The sequence below is a fragment of the Neovison vison genome, chromosome 1, assembly GCF_020171115.1.
Source record: "Neovison vison isolate M4711 chromosome 1, ASM_NN_V1, whole genome shotgun sequence".
Taxonomy (NCBI): Eukaryota; Metazoa; Chordata; class Mammalia; order Carnivora; family Mustelidae; genus Neogale; species Neogale vison.
Genome location: NC_058091.1, coordinates 316,223,221 through 316,236,487, shown reverse-complemented (window position 1 = coordinate 316,236,487; position 13,267 = coordinate 316,223,221). Strand labels below are relative to the sequence as shown.

General features: G+C 60.8%; 1 protein-coding gene across 2 annotated transcripts in view; it reads right to left on the bottom strand.

Annotated features, from left to right (window-relative positions):
• Nucleotides 1-13,267, bottom strand: part of LPCAT1 (lysophosphatidylcholine acyltransferase 1) — a 45,390-nt gene that overhangs the window by 6,026 nt on the left and 26,097 nt on the right. For both annotated transcript variants that reach the window (XM_044234230.1, XM_044234222.1), the window contains exons 4-11: nt 11,010-11,122; nt 9,916-9,976; nt 9,606-9,664; nt 7,584-7,618; nt 6,136-6,190; nt 3,884-3,966; nt 772-897; nt 67-220 (exon numbers count right to left, since the gene is read on the bottom strand). In XM_044234230.1, the coding sequence (XP_044090165.1) occupies nt 67-220; nt 772-897; nt 3,884-3,966; nt 6,136-6,190; nt 7,584-7,618; nt 9,606-9,664; nt 9,916-9,976; nt 11,010-11,122 (686 nt within the window). The remainder of the gene's footprint in view (nt 1-66; nt 221-771; nt 898-3,883; nt 3,967-6,135; nt 6,191-7,583; nt 7,619-9,605; nt 9,665-9,915; nt 9,977-11,009; nt 11,123-13,267) is intronic.

Below are 13,267 nucleotides of genomic sequence, written 5' to 3'. Positions count from 1 at the left end.
AAAACAGTACATGTTGGGAAGCTGGAGGTTTTGCCAGGAGACCCCTCCCAGGGCCATGGCCCCCACCTCATCAAACAGGGAGAACATGTCCTCCAGCGTGTCCGAGACCGGGACGCCCAGGTACTCCGCGAACTCGGGGAGGCCCATCCGTCCTCCCCTGTGTGTCCTGGCGCTTTCAGAATATCTGGACAGATCTTTTTCAAGCGCTTCTGGCTTTAACCTACATACAAAAAAAAGGAAAAAATTTTTTCATTAAAATTACAGAATGCCGCAAAACAGGACATTTACTGTAATAAGACTCAACAAAACATGAAAATTACGGCTACAATGGGCAGCGGGGTCATTTTCGGCAGAAGGTGTTCTAATAGTTTGAAGGCTCAGCGTCTCCGCGGGAGGGACGGACGCCTCTCGGGTAGGGTGGGCGGGACCATCCACGGGGAGCCCCGTGCTGAGCCCTGAGGGTTTCCAGACACCTCGAGGTGGACTGACGCGGACACTGGGAAAGCGCCCGCAAACCCTGAGCACAGGCGCTTCTATCTGCTTGAAGGCCCAGCCGGCCCTCAGCGCCCTCGGCGACCTCCAGCTTGGTCACCAACAACGGCAGGGGAGGGAGGGCCTGCTAGAAGTTTCCGGAAGCCTCCTGTCTTAGAAAAAGGATCTCAGCAGTGCTCCTCAGAACTTCCCTGTTCCTGAGCGAGCCCCACTAGTGCCGCCAGAGGAGCCACCGCGTGCGAGGGGGGGGGCTCGGGGGAGAAAAGGCGCCTCACTCACCCCAGGCGCCTCACCAGCCTGGCGAATTCGAGAAGGCAGGTGTCCGCGGGAAGCCGGAGCTGTCCTTCTGCCAGGGCCAGCTGGCAGTCCTCGAATGTGTAGTCGGTCACGGAGATGCCCAGGGCCCTGCGAAGAGGGGAGGGCACCACGGTCAAGCAGCCCCAGGGCAGCAGAGTGAGGACGGCGGCCCAGGGTGAGCAAAGGACAGCGAGCCCATCGAAGGACCCGGGCCCCCCTTCCCCGGCCCCGCGCCTCAGGGCTCCCACCCAGGCCCCCGCGCCCGAGGCACGCTGTGGCTGCCGTGTGAGGACCGCGGCTGGGCTCCACCGCCCCGCCCCGCCCTCTGGGGCCCGCGAGGCTTGTTGGCAAGTCACACTTTTGCTGAGGTATCTGCGCACTAATTTGGTGTCTCTGCAAAACTTGTTCTAGTTAAACAAGACAAAACTGCTAGGAACGCAGGTGGTGCCCGGGGCAGACGTGCGACCGCGGGAAGAGCAGGCTTCCCCAGAGCGCGCGAGGCCCGTGTGGGCCCGCAGCTGGAGTGCGGCAGCTCCACTCCGGAAAGCCCCGGTGAGTCGGCTGCGCTCAGGGCGCGGAAGGCTCCGGGGAACGGGCGGAGCCGTGCAGCATCGGAAAGAAGCGGACATTGGCAACTCCGAAAAACCAGACTAAAGCACGCGAGCGTGAAGACGTCTGCCGAGCCGGTGACCCGTTCTCGAGCCGGGCTGGGGGCTTGCCGTGCAGCCGTGAGCAGCGCTCTGTCCCTTCGGATCCTGCGGACACAGCAAGGCCGTCTGCAGCCACTCCGGCAGCGCAAGCCCCAGGAGATGGCAGGAGCCCTGGCCACAGCTTGTGTCCCGCAAGATAAAGCTGCGAAGGCATGTGGGAGGGGTACCCTGAAACTTCCCCTGGGTCGGGACGTGTGAAGGACAGCCTTGACCTCCGCAAGCCATCCGCAGGCAGGAAAAGCCGTCTCCCCTGTCCCCTGCCACGTGTCCCTCCCCAAGAGGGCACATCTGGGCGGGGCCTGTGCAGGACAGAAAGACGGCAAGGAACCTGGGGCCGGTGGTGGGGGGAGGGGACAGGGGCCCGAGCAGGGCCTCCAGCCCAGGCACTTGCCCCAGAGCCCTGTGGGACCAGAGTTCTCGCGCATGCCCACAAAAGCCCCCGCCCCACAGACGCCTGCGCCAGCAGCACTGGGCAGTGAGTACCCTGAATGCTGACGCGCACAGAAAGACGGCGTTTCAAGTTCACATCTGGCACTAAACATGACCCCAAAGTCCACTTATGTAGAGCCTGAGGCGCCCCAAGAGGTTAGCCATCACTGCGGTTTCCACCCCGCTAGGAAGCAGGTGTGCGGCAGGTGTCTTCGAGGGCACCACGCCACCCGCTGTCTCATGCGGAAGCGCAACTCGTCTTACAGGGGACGGGGGTCACCTTCATAAGGGCTGGCCGTGTCCCCAAGTCAGAGCTCAGCCCTTCTAAAGAACAGCATCAGATTTCAGGGAAAATGACCTTCTATTACAGGAAACACAATGGTAGAACATTTGCCAAGTATTTAAAACTAAGCGCCGTCCCCCAAAACTGAATGGGCTTTTAATCATGACCATCTACGACGACACCGTGCCATTGGGGCTAGCAGACGGGCTTTGAAGTCCTTCCCCGGCTAGTCCAGTCCCACTCGGCAAACTGAGGTATCATCGTGCGGGGACAGAAGCCAGGATGACCAGGAGCGCCTCGGGTCATCCCGTGAGGAGGTCGGGGGAGGTGTGCTCGGGGCCGGCGACGCTCAGCCGGTCCCAGGCTGTTCTCGGTAGGTCTCAGGGCCAGGAAGGCGACAACCCACTTCCCTGCTTCTGGGTTCTCCCGTGGCTATGGGGCAGGGGGCTGCCCTGTGGCCAATGTGCCCTTTTCCATTCGATGTGGGGCACTTTCCCTCCACGAGGAGAGCGTCTGTGATGTAATTACTGTTAAACGTTATTAGCTAGTTTATCTGAAGGACTAAAGAAGTTTACCCCCAACCCGTCAAGGCTTTGACTCTGTGGAGACGATATCCTTGTCGAGGGGTTGAACACCTTGGCTTCCCCCGAACTGAGAGTCGAATGCATCCTGATGGCCGACCGCCCCCCACGCATCCCGGTGTGGGGTTCGGAGAGCGAGCGGGCAGTGAAGTCCAGCGAGTGGGCACCTGAGGAGGCTGGGGTGTCCCGCGGGCTTGTGTCCCCAGCACCGGCCTTCCTGAAGGGCATGCGGGCCGCGTGTGCCTACCCCGCGGAGCTTTAACGCCCGCACGCTGAGCCTGTGACTTGGTCTGGTACGGCCACACAGAACACGGGAGCGCGGGGGTTTGGATGCGCACACAGTGGGGCAGGGGGCTTACCTCCTACCTCGGTCACAACTGCTCAGCCACGGCGCTGGGAAAACCCCTCCAGAGCCAAAAGAGCCTGCCACGGGGGACACCCACGGAGCCGCTGAGACCCCCTCCCAGAACCGCGGTGGCCCAACACAGAGGCGCCCTGCTGCCCGGGAGCAGGAGAGAGAGAGGCCGGGACACGGCGGGCAAGGCCGCGCGGGCCGCAGGCTGACGTCCCCTCATCCAAGACAGCTGGGCACGGTGCGGACTGCGGAAGCGAGAGACTTGTGGAGCGAGCGCACCTCGCTCGGGAGATGCGGCGTCTAGTTCCCGCGCCGCACGTGGCAAGCCCGACGGAGGCCCCGCAGGCCCCGCAGGCCCCACCCGGGCACTCGAAGCCGGGAAGGAGAGCCTGCGGGCCGCCCGCTGTGGCTGCCTGCCTCCCCGGGGCGCACACACCCGGCGCCGGGGCGGCTGGTTCCGACCCATGCAGGTGAAACTGAGCGAGTTTAGCCAGGAAGACGCAGACCCAGTGTGCGACACAGCAGGGACCGGGGAACCTGGTGGCCGACACAGCCTCCGGCCCGCGTGCAGTAGGCACTTACTCGCTTCCGCCGAGACCCGCTCTCCGAGGGCTACTGAGCGCGTCTGGGCCAGGCTAAGGAGGGACAGGCCGGTGAACGGCTCCCTAACACTCCGAGGGTTCCCAGGGGACGCCGCGGACTCGGGCTCTGACCCAGCGGGAAGGGGCACACTCACTCGGCCATGACGCGCCGCACGTTGCTGGCGTACAGCGCGGGGTCCTTCTTCTCCTCCTCCGATGGGCTGTACACAGGCAGGAACTGAGCACAGAGAAGGCTGCGTTACTCCAGTGCGCATCACAAGCCCGCCACGGTGCACTCACGGGTCGGACGCAAGGAAGGTCTGTCAAAGCAGCTTCCGTGAGAACCACCCTCAAAGTGGTCACGGTGCACGGGCGAACGCATCCAGACGCACACGTCCACATACGCAAACACGACCACGATGCCACGGGGGCGTCTGGCCCCCCGGGGACAGAAGCTCGTGTGCGCACTCGGTTCTAATGTCACATCCCGGTGTGGGGAAGCTTCCTTCAGATGCTCCCCTTTCCAGAAGTCTCTGCTTGTGCTGGGGGATAACACAACACACTGCGTCCACGTGGAAGAGACGATGAGATCTGGTGTCCCCTGCCTCTGGAGAGGATCACAAACTGCCCGGGGAACGTGGCATCTTGCACGAATGACCCTGCCCCGTCAGTAAGTGCCCCGCTCCGTGCGGACTCTGCTGGGCAGGGAGGAGACATCCCAAACGCTGCGTCCCTCCTGCAGACACTCAGCCCATCCCCCCGCACACGCTCTCCAAACGTCTAACCCCGCGGGGGCGTCTGGAAGCCTCATCGGCTCCCGCCACCTGGTTTCAGGCATTCACCCCATTCACCCACTCAGGCCCCTGTGAGCAGAGCACGAGGGGAGACACTTAGCGCAAGTTCAAAAATTCAGAGCTGCCTTTAAACTCTGAAAACTGTGGAGACGCCTGGGCGGCTCAGTCGTTAAGCGTCCGCCGTCGGCTCAGGTCATGGTCCCAGGATCCTGGGATCGAGCCCCGCATCGGGCTCCCTGCTCAGCAGACAGCCTGTTTCTCCCTCTGCTGCTCACCCTGCTTGTGTTCTCTCTCTCACAAGTAAGTACATAAAATCTTTAGGAAAAATAAAGAGCTCTGAGAACTGGAAACGAGGCCTGAAATAGAGAAGCACACACGGAGGCCAGGAAGCAGCCACACGTCATGTCCTGGCAGACGGCCAGCCCCCCTTGGACTCGGGCCAGGGACCTTTCTGCTCAGTGTGTTGTAATTAAGTAGCTTCTGCTATACTGAAAAAACCTGGAAGCTGGCTGAAATCCAGACTCACTTGTAAATTCAGTGCAATTCTGCAACTTTTATCAGAAGGTAGCAAAATGCCTCATTAAACCCTTTCTGTTGCATTTGGACTCCCCTATCAGGGGCAGGGTAGCCACTGATTCCCCTTTTAAGGAAAGAAACTCTGCTCCTCACGCACTTGGATCAAACGTACAGGCTGCACGCAGGTGGCTACTGAACAGAGCTGAGAGAAGGGGGTCGTGACCTCGGCCTCCGGGCTGAAAGCCGCAGGCAGGCTGCGGGATCTGACCACGGATCACACAGGACGACAGGACGACACATCTGTATGATCTCTGTGATCCAGCAGTAAGAGTAGCAAGTAAAAATGCCACAAATATCACCCATTGCACGTGTGCCAATGTTAAACACCGTTAAGCTCCGTTAACCATGATAAAAGAAGGGTCTAACTTCTTTGTCAATGTTTAAGAAACTATCTGATTCGTGCAAAATCCTGCAGGAGACACGATGTGACTGAGGCCAGGGAAGTATGTCTGAGGAGCAAAGAGAAGTGGGAAGACCTCGGAGCGGGCCAGATGACGTACAGTACCGGACCTGTGCAGACCGCAACGTGACGCTGCCAAAGGCGTGTCTGTGCGGACACTGACGCCCTTATCTCTAGAGATGCCAACATGATGCAGAATCTGCAGACGCTGGTCAAACCTCACGTCTGCACAGGGAACAAAGGTCACAGTTGTCTTTGTCCAATGCAACACTGTATCCGCAGGGACAACGCAACACTGTATCCTCAGGGACAAGGCCATAGTAGCCAAGGAGGAAGGGCTGAGTAACACTGTATCTGTTCTGACCACATGCCATGTTCCCTGCAGACACCAGCTAACCCTGGATCCGCCAGAGCCGGCGGTGGATCAGTGTATCACCTGGCTCAGTCTCCGACCCGCTCTGCGCAGACCACATCAGAGGCCGCCTCGCGCTGGCTGTGCACAGACTGTGACCTCACACTACGTGACACTCCAGTTACAGACACCCCGAAGCAACACTGCATCACGCCGCATCTGGACTCGGATACTGAGCCTTTGCGAGCCCGCGCGTTAGGCTGTTGAACGCGTGTCTGTACAAACCTCGATTTCCACGCGATTGTGGAACTGACACAGTGTGAGCCACAGGGTCTCCAACCTTAAAAATGAACAAACAGATTTACAGCTTTGGTTAAAAGATTCGCAATGTCTTTTAATTAAATGACTTCAATTCTGGGGTTGCCTGGGTGGCTCAGTGGGTTAAAACCTCTGCCTTTGGTTCAGGTCATGATCTCAGGGTCCTGGGATCGAGCCCCACGTCGGGCTCTCTGCTCAGCGGGGAGCCTGCTTCCCCTGCCCCCCCGCCTGCCTTTCTGCCCACTTGTGATCTCTGTCAAAAAAAAAAAAAAAAAATCTTAAAAAAAAAAATGACTTCAATTCTGGGGCGAACTCTGCCAATGCCCAGCCCCTGCAGGGCAGCTGCCTTGTTCAGGGCACACCATGCCCCCCTCAGGCCAAGGCCAAGCCTCACAACACTGTGATGAGAACGGGGCTACCCTTCTCAAACGGGGTTCCTCACTGGCCCCGCCAGATGCACCCACTCCTGCGGCTGTCCTTTGCCCTATAGGTGCCCATTCCCCACGCGTGTCCTCCGGCTCAGGAAACCTCGTCTACGTGACACTGTCCCAGACCTGGCTGTCCCCAGGCCACGCACTCAACAGGTCCTAAGTCGTGCCATCTGCAAGGTCAGCCCCTGAGCTCCGGACCCCAGAACAAGCATCACCACCCTTTTCTCTATAGAAGTGAGAAACGGGGAGCCCTCTGGAGCCTCTTGTCCTTGCACACGACTCCTCTCCACAGCGGGCAACTGGGACCCAAACTCTCTCTCTATACACCTGACCTCTGACCATCACCAGCCCCAAGCCTGGCCACCAGGGCCCGAAGAAGCCCCTTCACACCTTTCTCCCAGATGCCCCCTTGCTTCTCACCATCCAGCAATGCTAACGCTACGGGCCGCAAATGCGGCCTCTCAGGGCACCCCCCGCCCCCCACCCCCAGCACCCCACCCCTGCCTCAGCCGGGGGCCCTGGGAGGGCTCTGCTTGGCCCCACCACTCACCCTTCTGCTGTGCCAGGTCAAATACTGGTACCATGGAGGCCTGCTGTCCTAGAACCCCGTGCCTCCCCTGCGCAGCCGTTCAAGAGAAGGGCTGTCCCCGCAGCTCTTTTGTTTTTTCTAGGAGCTGCGGCCCGCGGGTGGGCTGGTGGCCACTGAGCCAACAGACACACGTGGGAAGGAAAGAACGCTCACAGTCGCCTTCCCCTGGAGTGGGAGACCATTAACTTAGGTCCTGGAATCCAGGAGTGTGCGAGCAGGCCAGGTTTGCACACTTAGTTTTCGCAGCAGCAGAATCTAACGGCTGCCATCAAGCACCTGTGTTCAGAGCTTCCACATTTGCAAAAGTAACCAGAATGCAGGGCAGCGACTTGAGTGGCCCCTGTGCTTTCCCGCAGGATAGGACACACAATGTGACGGCACAGGGTCTGACTTACGCGCCGGGTCCTTGCCATGTCCACGTGATGGTGTCCTGGGGGCAAGAAAGAAGCAAAACACATCACACTGGCCGCCAGGGACCGGGAGTCCCGACACAAGCCCTTCCTTCTGTGCCATGCCCGCCGTCTGTCCTGGCCCTCGACCTGGCCCACCTCTGACCCCAGAGAACGCCGGTACCCTTCTCCTTCCCAAGTCCGCTATGGAACCGGGGAGCAGGCGGGTGCCGCCCAGATACACTCCTCTCCCCCCACGGCTCCAAGGTCAGCAGCTCTGACGTCTGCCTGAGCTGCCGCCCCAGTTCCGCTCTCCAGCCTCCCCTGTGCTCAAGGCGTCCTGCCAACATCAGTTCACAGCCCAGGACCTGCTTTGGGCGAGCTGTCCCAGTGACCACTGTCCGCCACCACCATCGCCCACCACGTGAGGCTCACTCCAACCCACATGCCCGCGGACCCCCAAGGCCTGGCCTCCACTCGGGGCCAGAGATGAGCCCAGGCCTGCGGGGGAGCAGGAGAAACCACTGTGAGGCACTAAGGGCGCCCAAAGCGCCCCCCCCACCCCAGTCTCAGCCCCATCAGACACTGAGGTGGGGATGCTAGAGGACACAGACCCTGCTTCTGCCCTGACTCTGGTCCCAAGTGAGCTTCTTTCTTCGAAAGTCCTGACACCCCCTGCCGGCTTCCCATGGGCTCCGGAAAAGCTGCCCGCCGCAGGGGACACCCCGGCCCCCTCCCTGCCCGTGGCCGCTGCTCCTCCGCACGGGTCCGTGCGCCAAGCTGGGAGCGGAGGCCCTTCCTGAAACTGGGCAGCTGAGGTCCACGACAGACCGACGGGCTGAGGGCTCACAGTGGCCATGCTGCTTCTCTGACAACTAAGCTGAACGCTTCCGGAAGAACCCAGTAAAGGCAATTTGCTGAAAATAAGCCTATGAAATAGGCTTAAAAAAAAAATAGAAAATCTAGAATTCCACCCGCCGATGACTCTCTCCTCGTCAGACACTGGCGAACCGGCGCGGCTGTTCTGTTTCAGGGACGCACCGTCAGAAGCCCCGTCTCCGTCAGTTCGTGCGGCGGCGGGTTCTGGCCGACACGGACTGACCGACCGCTCTCCCCTTGGAGAACCTCTTGTGCCGTCAGCACCTGGAGGCATAGGGTCTGCTGTGCAAATCTGGGAGCCTCCGGGTCTGGGCCAGAAGCAGGCGGCCAGCCCCTCGCGCCCACTGGTGTCACACGGAAGCTGCCGTCTGGACGAGCAGCTCGGGGCCCCACGGTTCTGGGGCTGCTGAATTTCCTTTTTGTCGTCATAAAGACACATGGTGACCGGGAGAAAGCTCGCTGCACCGGGCAAACCCGCCACCGTGTCCTCCGTCGACAATCCAGGGCAGCCGACACCCAGGCAGGGCCCAGGGACACGAGCCGTGGCGGGGAGAGCCTGATGCCCGAGCGGGTGCGAAACACACACCTGGAGGGGCCGTGGCCGAGTGAGACGCAACGGGTGCCGAGCGGCACCCGCAGGGGCTTGGGGCCCGCGCCGGGAGTGCGGCCGACTGAGCTGGACACATGTGGCATGGCCACAGGGCCCCCGGGGGAGGGGACAGCTGCGGCTGCCTTGACAGATGTGGAAGCGGATGCCATGGCGAGGCTCTGGCCACAACCCGTGGCCTTCCTGCCTCCCCCGAGCCAGGGCCCCGTCGAGATCACCAGGCGCTCGGGGCCCAGACGCCCCCTCCTGCGCTTTGCTCAGACAGAACAGGTGACGCCCTCCCCACGGACTCAGATGCACCAGCAGAGGCTCATTTGGTACAGACTCACTCACTTCCCTTCCCTCCCGCTGCCTCCAGCCTTTCAGGGTGTAGACTCTCTTAATGTCACAGTTTCCCAGGTGACCCGGGAGCAAAGGCTGCCGTGGACGCGGGGGAACGGCTCACGTCAACTCGACAGGACACATTGGCAGGGAGGACGGGCCACCGCTTGGTGACCCGTGACTACAGGCACCTCACCACAGTCTGAGGAAAACACACTCACCAGTTCGTTTGGGTACCGCAGAACCACGGGCTGCACGGGGACCCCCGGGATGAAGGCGCCTGCAGGAAAAAGGGGCGTCATCTTACTTCGACGGCTGGGTGCCTCTCCCTGCACGTCTCATGCCGGGCCCGGAGAAATGAGGTTTTCTGCTACCCCTTCTTGGTGGATGGTCATTGGGTACCTGGAAGGTTTCCTCAATGGGGGTGTGGGCTGAGTCACATCAGGGAAAACCACAGGCTCGCAGGGACCCAGGAGTGTCTCCCTGACTCGCTCAAGGAGGAAAAACAGAGAATTTAAGAAAATTACATACCGGGCTTGAAGGTAATGAGGCAGGTCCTGTTGGTACACGTTCCTTCTGGAAAAATCATTATCTTGGAATGAGAAGAGAAAAGGTCAGCTTTAAAGGAACGTAATCCAGAAATAGTCTGCCTTCTGCACTCCATACACGTTGAGATAGTTTCGTCATTCTCAGCGTGGTTTAGGCACACAATGGGAGCACGCCTGGCCGTGCTCCCCGGGCAGGAGTTCTCTACAACAAATCTGGGGGCCGGCACCAGCCTCCCAAGCGTGTGCGCGGGGCTGATCACGGTCGCCGTGAGGCCCAGCTGCCACCGCCCGGACATACCACCAGCACGCAGTGGGGTCCCCCCAGGGGCAAAGCGGGACAAAGATACACAAAGGGGGGCTCAGCAGCCAGCCCTGGGCTGAAGGCGTCGGGGCCAGGGCCAGAGCCGAGGCACAGCTGGGCCAGCAACCAGAAATGCCGCAGAACCAGTGGTTAAACACATCCCACTGGGACTCCTGAATTCCTCTGGCTCCTGCTGACCTCCAGCCACAGGACAGAAACTCAACCCTCCCCTCAGCACGGGGACTACAGCCCACCTGGCTGCTTCGGACGTGGGGCAGCAGCCGAGCAGCCCGGACGTCACGACCCCTGGGGGCTGCCCGCGGGTGAGGGTGCCTGGCAGCCGGGCCTTCCATTCTCCAAGCACCCAGGACCCAGACAGCCCCAGGGCACTCCAGCTTCCGAGGCTCGGCTGGAAGAAATACAGCCGACATCGGCCGAGGCCGCAGCCCGGCCGCCTGCAGAAGTCCATCCTGATGCTCCCGAGGGAGCCGGGCTCACACGGACAAGCTCGGCCCGGGGTTCTTAGGGCCAAACAGCCATGCCTCGTGGACTGGCGCGCACCAGAGGCCGTGCCTGCCGCAGGTCCAGGGATCACCAAGCAGTCATTTTAGGAAAGATGCTTCGGGCACGTCAGACACACGTACCTGCCTCGTTTGCCCCCATTTTACAATTTCAGGACTAATAGTATCTGACACTCAGCACGATCCTGAACTCACACCCTCATCAAACAAATGAAATGAAATGAATCCGGCCCCCCCCGAGGCTCACTGCATTACCTGTGGCCACTTTCCATTGGACTGTGCGCGCCTCCTGATCTCCTCCACGGTCTTCCTGCGGGAGTCCTGGTCGGACCGAGACACGAACACCGGCCGGATGTACTTTATCAGAGCTGCCAGGGGAGGAGAGGCACTGGTGTGGGAACACACGGCTTCTGCCGCGTTCAGAGGGATACAGGGGGCTGCCCACGGCACAGGGCAGAGGCGAGCCCCCTGGGACACCCCAAGGGCAGCAGTGTCCCTGAGGGTAGGTGGCAGGTCAATGCCCAATCATGGGGGATCAGGGAAATCACTGCGGCTCCCAAGGTCGAAAGTAGCACCACTGGTGTCTGCAGCCTGGAAAGCAGGAGAAAGCAAGGGCAGTAAGGCTGATCCCCGCTCTGCGCGGACAGAGGAGGGAGCTGGGGGAGGTCAACAGCTCCAGAGTTGGAAGGACCCAAGGTGCGTGGCTTAAACCCCACCAGCCCGTCACGGGCAAAGCCGTCTCCCTCAAAGACACGAGCTAATGCGCTGACCCCAGGCACTGAGGACTGTGACTTTCTTTGGAAATTGGGCGCCTGCAGATGGCAGTCATGTTAAGATGACATGGTATCAGAGCAGGGTGAGCCCGGCCTCACGCCTGGTGTCCTCACATGGAGGAGATACGGACGTGGATGCAGAAGGCCCTGGGGCGGCAGAGCCCAGGACCGGAGTGACGTGACCACAGCCACAGGATGCCGAGGACGATGGGGAGCCGCCAACGGTGACGAAGGCCGGACAAGGCCTCCCCCCAGAAGCCGCCCTGCTCACACCCGGCTCGGGACTTCCGGCCCCCAGGACAGCAAGAGAATCAGCACCTGCTGTCTCCGGGCGCCCAGCGTGCAGCCCTGCCGGGGGCGCCCCACGGCACTCACACGGCGGCGGTCCGGACCACCTTGGCACTGCTGGTGCGGCAGGTCGCTGCTCCTGGGACCAGGCCTGACGGCAGCGCCCAGCACACGGTTTTTGTGCCCGAGGCTCTGAAGGCAGGGACACACTTCTTAAAGAGAAACCCTCAAGCTGACATGACAGCTGTCCTTAGCGAGGCGTCCTCTCCTGGGAAGGACAAGTGGGCGGCCGTAGTGGCCAGGCACCCCCGTGGCGGTGACACATCCCCGCTGGGCCCAACATCAGCTTCGGACTTCTGAGCGTTCTAACCACACGTGAGGAATCGTGTGTCGTGACTCTTCTTCCTGGGAGGTCTTCCAAAAGGCAAAGACCTTTTAAAATTCATTTAAAAAAAAAAAAAAAAAAGAATCTATCTGGTCACGCCCTCGGGACTCAAAGTCCAGGCTGCACATGGGGCTCAGTGATGTTTTCTTCTGGCACCTGGAATCTTCTTTCCTGTTCGTTCTCGCGGACTCCTGCGGACGGCGCTGGGAGCAGCACGTGGGGAAAGGGCCGAGGGGACCCCCCAGGACAGGACGACGGGGAAGCCCCCAGCTTCCTCCTGTCCGCGCCAGCTCCGCGCTGTCTTCCAGGGAGGGGGAGGAGGGGGCAGGCTGGCGGGTCTTACTGAAGAGGGTCGGGCGTCACGAGTGCCCCGTCCTGCGGACGCGAAGAGGCTGTCTCTTCACGATGCGTGGACGTGCCGGAAGCTCCAGGCAGAGGAGGGGAGAGGCTCTCTGGGCTCCGAGGATGACGGGGTTTCATCCTCTGACTGGTCTGACTGGTATCTCAGACTCCCCTTCTTTTTGGGGACCCCCAGGTGAATCCCACCGGAGACCTCGTAACTGAACAGCTTGCTTCTGAGGACAGACGGGAAATATGGCCGCACGTCCGGTGAGCCCCACGCACTGTTGGCAACAAGGGCCTGGGGCGCTGTCCTGCCCGAAGACCATGAGACGCGGTCACCTCTGACACCGCCCCGCGTCTGTGAACGCCCAGGGGCCCACAGAAAGGACACTGGAAGTAAACCGATGATGTAAAAATGAGAAAAATCCTTGGGCTGATCACTCTAACTGGTGGTCACAAATCCTTCTGAAGGGGACAAGATTTTGAATATTTTTAACATTCATCCCTCCACCAAAGCGGTGGGCTGTCGAAGGGTCCAGGAGCACCGAGTTAAACAACAAGGATGAGAAGAACCAGGAGGACGGGCCACTGGGAACGCCCCAGGCCGAGTGCTGCATGGGGGTGGGAAGCTGGGGGGGTGGGGCAGGGGCTTGTTCCATCCCCCACGGTGGGAGGAGCCTCAGCCGCATTCCTGGGGGCTCGAGGGCATATTTACCTTCAAGACC